At 46.2% G+C, this 13,782-nt stretch overlaps 1 protein-coding gene across 1 annotated transcript in view; it reads right to left on the minus strand.

The window, feature by feature from the left end:
* The window catches only part of Nceh1 (neutral cholesterol ester hydrolase 1), a 63,006-nt gene that overhangs the window by 18,641 nt on the left and 30,583 nt on the right, over window positions 1-13,782 (minus strand). Inside the window, exons 2-3 of the mRNA XM_005069758.4 lie at window positions 4,004-4,232; window positions 653-722 (exon numbers count right to left, since the gene is read on the minus strand). Coding sequence (XP_005069815.1) covers window positions 653-722; window positions 4,004-4,232 — 299 coding nt within the window. The remainder of the gene's footprint in view (window positions 1-652; window positions 723-4,003; window positions 4,233-13,782) is intronic.

The following is a 13,782-nucleotide window of genomic DNA, read 5'->3' on the forward strand; positions in this document are numbered from 1 at the left end:
AAAATAGTGCTGGTTGTGAACAATAGTCTCTTTAAAATCCCAACTGTTTTTAGTTTTTAAAAGTTACTACCAAACTTACAGATTGAGAGTTCTTGCTAATTTCTTTTCCAAAACTTTGTAAAACTACCTAAAAAGATGACTAGGAATACAGCTCAGTAGGAAAGCACATGCCAATCGAATATGAAGTGCTGGGTGGAGTCCCTAGCACTGCAGAGACAAAAAAGCAAATGAATTAATAGTTAAAACAAAGTAATTCAATGTGAAATTCAACCCAGTTCAAAAAATATTAAGAAGATAGACAAGGTGACACTCATCTGAAATCCCAAAGTTTGACACAATATGTTATTTTTACTACAAGGTTAGTAGATGGTTAATTAGAATTTCTTCTTCTTAACTGTTATGACTGTTGGAGGGTGAGTGCTTTTCAGCAGTGAAGAGTGCTTGCTGCCCCTCAAAAGACCATATTTTGTTCCCAGCATACATACTGGGTAACCCACAAATCTGTAACTCCAACTCCAAGGGATCAGACGTCCTCTTCTGGCCTAGGTGGGCACCAGCACTCATGTGCACATACCCACACACAGACATGGACACACACGTAAATAAAGAATAGAAATCTTGCTAAGAATTGTGACTATTGGTAACTACTCACTCGATGGAAACGATGACGGCGTTCAGCTCCTCGGCCATTGATGTGCACAGCTCGTCATAGTAGCTGATCTCTGAGAGAAAGGAAGGATCACTACAAAAGTGGTTGTTCAGGTTGTCCACAACGACACGTTTCTGAGTACAGACTGTTTTTAAACTAAGATAAAGATAGCACCAAACACTGAAAACTGCATGTCAGCCAGGGGGCACCTGCTTCTAATCTCAGCACCTGAGAGGCAGAGGCAAGAGGGTCAGGAGTTCAAGGCTAGCATGGAGCTTACCCAGGGATACATGAGACTGTGTCAAACACCCAGAGGAGGAGAAAGGGAAGGGAAAGGAAGGCGGGAGGAAGGAGATGGGAAGGGACAGAGGGAGGACATGGGGGAAGATTCGAGAGTGAGGGAAGAAATGAAAGGTAAGCAAACAGAGACACATTCAAATGCAAAAATCAAATCTAGTTTCTGATAAAATGTAATTACTATAACTAACAGGAAATCAGTATTAGGCTAGTTTTGAATATGTTTTTAACTTACTAAACATTTATTTCAAAATAGGTTATATGAAATATACCAAATTAATTCTGATTTTGAAGCTCTTCAAACATACCCTTTCAAAGCAAATCACAGCAAATTGGCAGTTTCCTTCTCCAAATTATAAGACTTTGCACTTTTAACACCCTCATTTGCTGTGATTCAGGCAACTGGCAATGTGAAGAATATGGAAATTTCTTTAAGCCAACACAAAAGAAATACAATTTTAGGTGGTTTTCGCATTTCCTAGAAAGGGGACTCAAATGCCCATAAGAACAAAAGTCATTTTAATAGGTAAGAATGGATTCCTTCTAATTGTTCTTTCAGTATATTAAATCTCAGCAGACAGGGACACAGCTCAATTGGTAGAGCACTTGCCTCGCACCCATGAAGCTTTGGTTTGATCCTAACCCCACATAAGCTGGGGGGGAGGCACATACCTGTAATCCCTGCATTTAGAGGTGAGAGTCATTCTCAGCCACATAGGGGAGCTAGCCTAGAGTACATGAGACCCTGTCTCAAAACAAACAAGTAAACAACAAAAAAGACTTACTGTCTCAGCAGAGTGCCTAATATTCCTTTCTGTATGGGTTCGCAAGGCAGCCCTAGAGCCAGCAGGCTAAGGAGTGCGTGCCCGCCTGTACACACTCTCCAGCCTAGCTCCCCCTTGGGTACACCAGCCAAAGTCAAGGAGCAGTGGCCAGACTGACTCTCATGACCACACTCTTCTGCCACCCATGCTCCCTGTCTTGGACAATTGGCATCGCCCCTGACAAGTGTCCAGTGCCATAGACTCAGATGCCCTTTCTAACACAGATGCCCTATCTTACTCATTTTTGGATCTCTTCTCTAGCACACATAAGAGTGACTGTAACAGTTAACACTGGCTGTTAATTTTATGGGATATAGAATCACCTCTGGGCATGTCTGTGACAAGTTTCTAGACTTTTTAATGGGGCAAGGAAGGCACATCTTGACTGTGGGTGGCACTATTCCCTTAGCCCGGCTCCTGGACTGAAAAAAACAACTAACACTTCATGCAGTGACAGTTCACCTTATGTTCCTGCCCAGGACCTTCCTGCCACAATGGCCTCCCCCCTCCCTCCCTCCCCCTCCCTCCCTCCCTCTCCCTCCCCCTCTCCCTCTCTCCCTTCCTCCCCCTCTCCCTCCCTCCCTTCCAAATTGCTTCTTGTTCGGTACTTTTTCAAAGCAGTAAAAAGCAACTGATACAGTGATCCATGGTGCAGTCTGTCCACGGTGTATCTGCACTAAAAATCGCAACACATTTACATATACAGTGAGCATGTGCTGAAACTGGGAACAAAACAATGAGTAACAGAATAAATGATGGGTGTGGAGCAAAACGAAATGGAGTTGTGGAAGAAAGTTGTACAGTCTTTTTATTTTCTGCATTAAACATTTATACAGCACTATAATAAAGAATAGACCAAGTTTGAGTTGCTTTTCTTTCTGTTCTGTTAGAATCACATTTTCACGTGTGTGTGTCTGTGTGGGATACACATGTGCCATGATGCACACATAGAGGTCAGAGGACAACTTCCGGGAGTCACTTCTCTCCCTTCACTAGGTGGGTCCCACGGGTGGACTCAGTCACCAGGCTTAGTGCCAGCACCTGTGATGTCTGCTGGGCCAACCTGTCACTGCTTTTCAGTATAGAGAACATCCAAAGCTCTGGCCTGAGGACTAGGAAGGAGGTCACCAGAGGCATGGCGCTTGAGATTGGCTCCTTCCTGTCTTCTTCCAACCCACTCTGCTCACAAGAGATGTCCAAATCCACAGGAAATAGCCCTGACTTGAGAATGCTGCTTTCTTTTAATGGCTGCATACTTGTGGTATTTTAATCTTTGGTTTCATAACCTGATGCTGATGAATTACGGTGTATTATAAAGCAACACCTGCCCTATTTCATAAAAGGAAGCCTTCAAAATAAAAGTTGCCCAGAGTTACAGACAATTACCTCCTATTCTGACCCAATGGAAGTTTACCTTATTTTGATACAGAAAGCTAGTTATCAACGGATCACAGTATGTCTAGGATTTAGATCACAGAACTTTTATGTATTTTAGAGACAGGGTCCCTAGCCTAGGCTGGCCTCCGACTTACTACTATGTAACTGAAGAAGACTTTGAACACCAGATTCCCCTGTCTCCAACCCTTTAGTACTGAGATTACAATTTTGGTGACAGCACCTCTGGTTTATGTAGTGCTGAGGATCGAACCACGAGCTTCTGGGACGCAAACCCAAGTTTGTGCATGCTAGACAACACGCTGCCACCTAAACTATGTTCCTATCTCAGAAAATACTTACAAAGCAATCTGCCAGCACTAAAAAGGAAATCAATGATGGGGCTGCAGCTCAGTGGTAGAGCCATCAACTCACAGCATGATGCATGACTTTCAATAGCTAGTACTGCAAATATGAAGGATGGGAGGGAGGGAGGGAGGGAGGGAGGGAGGGAGGGAGGGAGGGAGGGAGGGAGGGAGGGAGGGAGGAAGGCTGGGAGGGAGGCAAGGAGGAAGGCTGGGAGGGAGGGAGGGAGGGAGGGAGGGAGGGAGGGAGGAAGGCTGGGAGGGAGGAAGGCTGGGAGGGAGGGAGGGGAGAAGAAAGATGGGAGAAGGGAAGGACCAACAAGCCAAACCTCTCTATACCACAATCATATAAATGAAAAGAGGCTCTGCTGATGTGTCCACAGTGACAGGAGAAACCAGGATGGTCCAGGAGAAGCAGTCCCATTTTTAAAAGGTAATCACACTTCCTCCCAGAGCCAAGCACCCTGACCCACCTGAAGGTGACAGGGACTTACTTGCACTTGCCAAGGCCCAGCCTCCTCCGTGGATATAGACCACGCTGCGTCGCAGTTGCTCATCGGGTTTTGGAGAGCCTTCAAACACTCGGACTTCCACCCCATCAAAGTCAGTGTCTGTCACCTTCACCTTCGGAGAAGAGCTTGCGCTTTTCTTGCCAAAAGAAACGATGATGAAATTCAGCGCTATCAGGTGGTGGCTCAACCCCAGGGTGTGTATCAGGTTACTCTGCAGGGTTGTGGGGGAAGAAAAAGGAACCGGTGTTAACTGTTGGTACCAGAGTGACCCCAACAAAACCATGCTCACCAACCCTACCTTTGGGGTTGGATTTTTTGTTGTTGTTATTGTTTTTTCTTTGTTGTTTTTTTGTTTTGTTTTGTTTTGTTTTGTTTTTGGTTTTTACGAGACAGGGTTTCTCTGTATTGTTTTGGAGGCTATCGGTCCAGCCCGGCCTTGAACTCACAGAGATCCTCCTGCCTCTGCCTCCCGAGTGCTGGGATTAAAGGCGTGTGCCACCACCGCCCGGCTGTTGTTATTGTTTTGATAGTTAAAAGTGAGGAGCAAGACGGAGCTAGAAGGAGAGGAAGAAACCATCTCACTATGCGGCCCTGGAGGCCCTGAAACTTGCTCTGTAGACCAGGGTGGCCTTGAACACACAGAGATCTGTGGGCCTTTGCCAACTGAGTGCTGAGATTAAAGGCAAGCATGCACAAACAATCTGGCTTCTTTTACATCTTGATTTACTCCATATTCTAGGCTGACTACTTGTGGACAGTTAAGTTCTTACAAACAACTGCTCCTGGACTGGAGAGGTCACTGGACACTTAGAACATGATAACAAACTGCATTCCCCTTTGGGTCTTAGAGCTAACCGCATTTTCTCCCCCTCTCCCACACCCTCCTGTCTTAAGAGTAGTATTTACACAGAACCTATACATATGCTCCCAGAGTTTAATGTTCATTTTAGCTGTGCTGGGTATCAAACCCAGGGTCTTGAGAATGCCAGACACCTGTTCTACCACCAAGTCACAGCCACAGCCCTAGCCCTGACAATACGTTTTCAGTCCCCTTTAAAACTCTTCTTTGAACCCAAAGTGCTGCCCAATCTATCAAATTGGGCGTCTGGGCGTCACCACCATAAACAATATGTGATGGAGAGGTGGGAAGGATAGAAAAACAAAAACAGAGTAGTGCATGCGCCAGTCAGAGAGGCAGAACTGGGGGCGTGATGTGGGTGACAGGTGAGAGAGAGGGCTGGTAGACATGCTGTCATTGCCCAGCATGGTTGTCCAGATGGTTGCAACAGCCTGGGGTTTATGCGGATGCAGCCCAAACCTCAGAATCTGCCGCCTGGCTATGGGATCCCCCTGGTCTGGGCAACGACAGAGGCCCAGGATGAGGAAAGGTTCACTGCCTGGAGTGGACCTCCTCGAAGGACCACGGTAGTGTGAGATACCACTGGAGGCCATGTTGGTGTCTGTGGTCCATGCTGCTGCCCCAGACTGTGTAGAAGCCTGAGATCCACGTGGACATATGCAGTCTGTGCTGCTGACTGATGACGTGGTGATGTCCTCAGTCTTTACTGCCTTGGGGGGACAGTGACCAGCATGTGTAGCCACCTGAGGTCATGCTGAGGCCCATGACGCACACAGCTCCTGAGGGTCATGAGTGGGCTGGTGACCCATATATAGCTAAGGGCCATGTGCCACATATGTCAGGTTAAAGTCCGTGGGAGAGCTGCTCCCTTTCCAGCCACAGGATGGCTTTCCTCAGCTGATGGTTTCCGGACAGATGCAGCAGAGAAAGACTTCTTCCCTGGGGACACGGTGGCCACTAGGATTCTGACCATGCTCTAATGAGTGTTTGGACAACACAAAACAGACTTGCTTTTTCCTTTTTCTTGTTTTGTGTGTGGGGATGGGGGGAGGTCATGGAAGACTGGGAGGTGAGCATGATCAGGGAGCATGACATGAGATTTCCAAATAATCCATTAAAAAAAACAACTCTTTTCTGGAGACAGGGTCTCACTAAATTGTCCAGGCTAGCCTTGAACTCATTGTGTATGTAGTCCACTCTGGAGGAGCTGGAATTCCAGACCTGCACCACCAGGCCCAACTGCTGCTTTCTAAATGACTGTAATAGGGTTATTTTCTAAAACCAGTCTAACTTTCCAAATAAACACACTGCAGTCTCAAGAAAATGCCAACAATACTTTAGTGTAAATGAAAGAGTTCAAAGTTTTATGTTACATTAAGCATTTTTAAAGTGTTCTAAAGCTTCTACATTTAGATGTGTCTGGTCTTTTTAAAAGTGGGAGAAGCCACGAACACCTGAGAAAGGAGGAACGGCATAACCAGGAAAGGTTAGAGAGTATGCAAGCTGGACACAGGGCAAGTCCCTTAGGACGTAAAAGGGTTGGTGCAAATAAGAAGCAGCCCACACTACACAGTGTTCCTGGCTAGCCTGGGCTATACAGTAAAACCTTGTCTCAAAAACAAACAAACAAAACGACATCTGTGTTGAGGCCTCATAGAAAGTACAGTTAGAGAAGAATCCTCATCACCCAACAGCAAAGACCTTTTGGAGTTTATTCTTCTCTCTCTACTCTTACAAGATCCTCAGCAAAGGGGACTGGGGAGATGGCTCATGGACCAAGAGTACAGCTACACAATCATGAACATCAGAGTTCAGACCCCAGAACTCACGGAATAAGCCTGGCATCCTGTAAATTCCCATAGCCCTCACTCTGAGGGATCAGACGCCCTCTTCTGCAATGCACCTTCCCCGTACTCACCCCCCCCATACGCACTTACACAGAAACACAAATAAATAAATACTATTTTATTTATTTATTTATTTATTTATTTATTTATTTATTTATTTATTTATTGGTTTTTCGAGACAGGGTTTTTCTCTGTGGCTTTGGAGGCTGTCCTGGAACTAGCTCTCATAGACCAGACTGGTCTCGAACTCACAAAGATCCCCCTGGCTCTGCCTCCCGAGTGCTGGGATTAAAGGTGTGCCCCACCAACGCCTGGCTATAAATACTATTTTTAAAAAAAGGTTTTTCAGCAAAGGGCACAGCTGGCCAGGACTGTGCTTTATTGTAGACTATGAAACCAGGATCTGACTCCAGCAACAAGTAAGTCACCACTGCAGGCGGGCCACACTCACCCCTGAACCACCGACCCCAGGGAGGTGTCTTTACAGATGAGATGGTTCACGTGACAAGTTAGCTTCCTCTGGAGCGTGTGCTGAGTCACAATCACTTGACTCAGTTTACTCAGTCAGCCCAGTGTTGAAAAGCACTGCATTAGAAGCTCACCAGCCAGTTTTCGTGAGAAATAAGCCAGGAGGTGACTGAGCTAACAACAAACAGCATTTGGGGAATCTCCACTTGCCAGAAGCAACAGGAAAATGAATATTGATAAGATAATTCAAATTCTACATATGATCTGACATAACTGTCCAACTTACTGCAGACTTAATGTAATTATTAATAGCTATCATGTTAAATAAATGGAAGGCCAGCAGGATGGCTCTGTGGGTAATGGCACTCGCCTCGAGCATGACACTCTGAGTGTGATCCCTGTGCCCACATGAAAAGGGGAACTGACTCCTGAAAGTTGCCCTTCGACCTACTCATGGTTGTCATGGCATACGTGCACACAAGTGCTTAATTAAATAAATCTAAATACATAAATGAGGAAACAAGTATAGGAGCACGGAGGGGTGTGTGTGTGTGTGTGTGTGTGTGCACTCACAATCCTAAATTTTAATTCTTTGGCAAATTAGAAAATGGCATTAGAAAAAAAAAAGAAAATGGCATTAGGCATTAGTGAAAACCCGTCTGGCTGGGTACACTGATCAGGGCATCACTGTACTCATGGAGATTAGAGCAGGCACAACAAGCTGTTCCAACACGTGTCTCAGTTTACCCAGGCCGTTCCAGAAGCAGTTGTGCTTCTTACTTGGCATTCAGTACATTAGCTGAGTTTCTGAAAGACGGACAGTGTGCTTTGTTTACAGCAGCGGCTGGGCGTGGGGAGTGGGGTGGCACTGAGAACAGACTGTTTGTGAAGGAAGGAAGGCAAGAGGGGAGGAAGTGGGTGGCAGAGAAAGAACCCAGAAAGCTCCTGAAGGACGGGTGATGTTAGAGACGAAAACAAAGCAGCTACCCTACCGCCGGGTGGGAGAGTGTAAGCCTTTAGTCCCCGCACCTGTGGGCAGAGGGGGCTCCTGAAGGGCTCAGTGTCACGCTCAGCTACACAGTGAGGTCAAGACCAGCCTGCGATATGGGAGTTCCTGTCTCAGCGAACTAAATCAGCTATCCTGTGGTCAGTGGAAACAGGGCCTGGGGATGCAGCTCAGTTAGGGTAGTGCTTACCCGTCATGTACAAAGCCCTGGGTTCAGTCCTCAGCACTACATAAGCCAGGTGTGGGGATGCATATCTGTAATCCAGTAGAAGTCACGGAGGCAGGAGGCTTGGCAGCTCAAGGTCATCCTTGGCTAAGTAATAGGTTTGAGGCTAGCCTTGTGCTATACAAGATCCTGACTCAAAATGTGTCTACTTCCCTGGGTCTGACGGCCAAAGAACGAACTACAGAATACAGTAAGACACTGTATTCTGCTTGTTACTATATAAATTTTGGTGGGGTATGGTTTTTTGTTTTGTTTTGTTTTTTCAAGATGGGGTTTCTCTGTGTAACAGCTCTCGCTGTCCTGGAACTCACTCTGTAGACCAGACTCACAGAGATCCGCCTGACTCTGCCTCCCAAGTGCTGGGATTAAAGGCATGCGCCACCACCGCCCTGCCCTTGTTTTTGGTTTTTAATTGGACCAATCTCTGGTGACTAATTCAATGCAGAAATCATGGGCAATTCTATGGGTATGGAGAGCTTTGAGGGGAAGGAAGAGGCAGTCTTCTGAAGTTAAGAGGAAGCCAGATGGTGGTGGCTCATGACTTTTAACCACAGCATTTGGGAGGCATAGGCAGACAGATCTCTGTAAGTTTGAGTTCCAGAATAGCCAAGGCTACACAGAGAAACCCTGACTCAAAACAAAGCAAAACAATACAAAAAGCAGTAGAGGATGCTCGATGAGACAGTACATTCCTGTATTCCTTGTACTCAGGCTGAGGCAGGAGGACCACCAAGAGTATGAGGCTACACTGGGTTAAACAATGAAGGTGGGGCCAGTCATTCGGAGATTGAGACCAGAGGATTACAATGGCTTTTAATCTAGCCTGAGCTACACAGTAAATTCCAGGCCAGCCTGAGCTACAGAGAAAGAACTAGCTTTAGAAAAATTAAAGCACCTTGTCTCAAACCCCTAACCTAAAAGAAAGAAAACCAAAACAAGAAAAGCCACAAAGCTCAACAGAGTCAAATCAACACTGGTTAGTCAGTAGCTAAGCAGTCAGAGCATACGAGAGGTCCACGTGGTACAGAACTCCACCAGGAGCTTCAAATACAGCCTAACACAGAGGGGCAAATGTACTTAAAAACTAACATTTTAACTCCATTGCAGAGTTCTCATGTGCAATCTTTATAGATGATAACATCGTGCCATGACACCCCTGGGCCCAGAAAAAGGGATCACAGCTCAGAGCGGACAGGCTTGTTTCTGCTAGGGTATCCAGCCTGAACTGAGCTGAGTCAAAGATGAAATAGGAGCAACTAGGAAAAGTGCTGAAGCCAGGTTCAAAAGGTTTGGGCAGGAGGCTTAACCAAAATCCTATCAGTAGAAAAGGCAAAGCAGCAGAGAGGAGGAAAAGGACACATGGGGGGGAGGGGATACATCCCACAATCTGGTGCTCAGCCCTAAAGGACCGTCTATACCACGCTGCTCATTCCCACCCTAAAGGACCGCCTATACCACGCTGCTCATTCCCACCCTGCACACCCCCAAACCCCAAGCAAGGCTTAAAGAGCATCACAGAAGAGAGGGCAGAAAGCATGTAAGCGGGGCTAAGGACAGGGAGGAAGGCTAGGGAAATGTTGTGTTCAGGACATGGCATGGCCACTGTACCCACAAGTTCCCTGTAGCTATGATTAGCAGCACACCATCAGCCATCATCCCAACAGGCAGAACTAACTAGACTCAGCAAGTTAAAAATAAATAAATAAAAAGGACACGAGTGGGAAGCGGGATGTGTTAGAAGTGCCTTAATGGAGTGGGAAGAGAGTTTGGGGTGGGTATGATCAAAATATATTATGTACATAGATGAAACTGTTAGTAACAAATGAATACATATTTTTACATATAGTCAATCTGAAAGAGGCAAGGACAGCATACAAAGGCCAACAGTGTCAACTCCAGTGCCACTGTGCCTGGGTCAAATCCCAGATCCCCTTTTGTCAGTCAATTACTAACTCCTCTGGGCCACACCATCCTATCTATAAAATGAGAATAGTAGCAACTATGTCAGAAGATTAGTGGTGGTGACCATGTGTAATCCCAGAACTTGGGAAGTGAGACTGGAGATCAATCCAAGGTCACCCCAGCAATCCAAGGTCATCTTTCGTTACAGTTTGAGGCCAGTCTGGGCTTCATGAGACTCTGTCTCTAAAACAAAATAAAATGCAAAACAATAGGATTGACAGCCGTGTTCTGAAACTGCTGGCTAAAAGTTATAAACAAATTACCAGAGAGTTTACATATGTGTACTGGCTAGTTTTTATGTCGACTTGATACAGACTAGAGTCATTTTAGAAGAGAGAATCTCAGTTGAGAAATTGCCCCCCACCAGATAGGCCTATGGTTCATCTTCTTGATTGATGACTCATGTGGGAGGTCCCAGATCACTCTGGGTGGTGCTATCATGAGCGGTGGTCCTGGGTGCTGTAAGAAAGTGGGTTGACCAAGCCAAGAGGAGCAAGTCAGTAAGCAGCCTCCTTCACAGCCTCTGCAAAAGCTCCTGCTGTGAGCTCCTGCCCTGATGGGATGGGCTACCAGCTGTAAGCTGAAACAAATCTTTTCCTCCCAAGTTGTTTGGTCATGGTGTTTCTTCACAGCAACAGAAAGCTTAGTGAGACCATTTGGGTCCCAGGGAGAGGAGCTTGGGAGAACCTGCTGTCTGATGCTCCAGCCACATGAGTTTCTCAGTAACCTGCAACATGAGCCCGCTGCTCTCAAGACTCCACTGCAGCTCCTGGTCTGATTGTCTGGGTTCTACATCAATGGTTCTTCAGTTTCTCTAGGGTGGTCATTTCTTTCCCTCTAGCATCTTTAAATTCCCCCTCTCCACATTCTGCTCTTCTGTACCAAGTACAGCAAAATACATCCTTGAATGAAGAACGGTTTTTCTACGTCAAAATCTGGTTCTATTTTTTTTTAAAGATTTATTTATCACATACACAGTGTTCTGCCTACATGCCAGAGGAGGGCACCAGATTGAACTGTAGATGGTTGTGAGCCACCATGTGGTTGCTGGGAATTGAACTCAGGACCCCTGGAAGAGTAGTCAGTGCTCTTAACCTCTAAGCCACGTCTCCAGCCCCCTATTTTTTTTTTAACACATTAAGTTTCAGTAGAGTTTTACTAAGGTTTTTATTAGGGGTGGGTTTGTTTTGAGGCAGTCTTCTGTCTAAGCATACTTTCAAGTGCAGATTTAGGGAGAGAGTGAGTTGACACAGGGTTTCTCTGTGTAGCCCTGGATGTCCTGGAACATGCTATGTAAAGAACAGGCTGCTCTTGAACTTACAGTGATCTCCCTGCCTCTGCCTCGAAAGATCTGGGATTAAAGACATGTACTACCATGGTCAGCTTGAAGTACAGATTAATTTTAGATTTTGCTAGCACTCAACTTCCATGACTCTACTGTAAGCTAGAGAGAGGGGAGAAAAGTAGAGTAGGAGTGTTTCTGGTTGTGGGCAGGGGTCCCACATTTCACCCCCTTGCACACTATCCTTGCCCAGCAAGGACAGAAAGAAAAATGTGAAGGCACCAAAGTCCTCTGAAAGACCCAACTCTGGTGAAAGGATGGGGAGCCATCCCCACCCCACCCCATCTGCCTGCCGCTGCCCTCAGGACAGCTGCAAGACCTCCTTGCTGGACCTGTGCCATCTAGAGTTTCAACCCAGAAAATGACACTTTCTTCTCCTTTCTGTCATCTCCCTCACCACAGCAGCTGCTGAGACTGCCAGCTTGTGGCCCTCATGTTGCCTCTCTCCTGTCCATCACTAATTCTCACCTATGTCCATTTTTGGCTCTTTTATATGCAATACTAAGAACCTGCAAAAGGGATTCTATGTTCATGGTGACACAAACATTCAGGATGCTGAGTGAGGCAGCTGGGTCAAACATGAGATAGATAGATAGATAGATAGACAGACAGACAGATTGCTGCCTGTTAGCAATCCTTTCTCTGGTTCCTTTATCGGTCGGGTAAAGCAATTCAAGATGAGATGGTTGCAATCCAAAGCCCACAGCCAAAACTTACTGAAGCAAGTCCTCACATGCTATTTTTTTATAGTGCGTAACAGGGCCAGATCCCCTTTCTTTCTTGAATTGGATGGACAAAATGCACTTTGTTGGTTTGGTCACTTTAAGTACAGCCAGAACCAGATGGGGGGTGAGCAGACTTCTGAAATACCCATGGAGAAAAAAAGCCTGTGCCCAGAGTAGGAGTAAACCCCGCCAAAAGAGGAATTCTTTCGGACAAGAACTGGGAATTAGGCCATCTTGGATTAAATGGAAAGTATTCAGAGATCAGCATGATCCAGTCCAGGGCCACTTTCCCCAGTTATCTACCTATTCAAGAATTAACTATCTCCTGACTTCCCTTGGATGGATGGATAGGTGGGTGGGTGGGTGGATAAATACATGGATGGATGGATGGATGGATGGATGGATGCATGGATGCATGGATGCATGGATGGATGGGTATATGGATGGATGGATGGATGGATGGATGGATGGATGGATGGATGGACGGATGCATGCATGGATGGGTGGATGGATGGGTGGATGGATGGATGGATGGACGGATGCATGCATGGATGAGTGGATGGATGGATGGACGGATGCATGCATGGATGGGTGGATGGATGGATGGACGGATGCATGCATGGATGGGTGGGTGGATGGATGGACGGATGCATGCATGGATGGGTGGGTGAATAAATAGATGGATGGATGGGAGGGTGGATGGATGGATGCATGGATAGATGATGGGTAGATGGATGGATGCATACATACATGCATGGATGATGGATGAATGGACAGCTGCATGGATGGACAGACGAATGGATGCACGCATGGATGGGCGGGTGGATACATGTATGCATGGATGGATGATGGGTGGGTAGATGGACAGGTGGATGAGCTACAATGGGTTGGCTTCAAAGAGGGCAGTCTGAAAGTACACTGCATTCTTTGAGATAAAGGCAGAACTTGGCTGGGCCTGGTGAATTCAAGACTATAACTCCAGTCTGTAGGAATCAAGGGCAAAAGGATCACCAGTTTCAGACCAGCATGGACTACAGAGATAGAAGGAAAGAGGCAGGGACAGGGGAACTAGGACAAAGGAGGATTAAGATTGGACTGCCCCAGTGGAAATCACATTCTCCAAGGGCTGAGGGTCACCTCCCACCTGCCTGCTATAAACTACTTGTGTGAACTCTCTGGAGACCACCCCTTCATTTGCTTTCTAGGTTCCATTTCTTTTTTCTTGTTTTAGGATCACGACTCGCACCATTTTTTCCTGTGATCTTGTCTGTCACAAGCTTTCTCGAGCTGCACAGAATGACTTGGGTTATTCTATGCTTATGTTCT

This window comes from Mesocricetus auratus, unplaced genomic scaffold (genome assembly GCF_017639785.1).
Source record: "Mesocricetus auratus isolate SY011 unplaced genomic scaffold, BCM_Maur_2.0 Super-Scaffold_100011, whole genome shotgun sequence".
In the NCBI taxonomy this organism is placed as follows: Eukaryota; Metazoa; Chordata; class Mammalia; order Rodentia; family Cricetidae; genus Mesocricetus; species Mesocricetus auratus.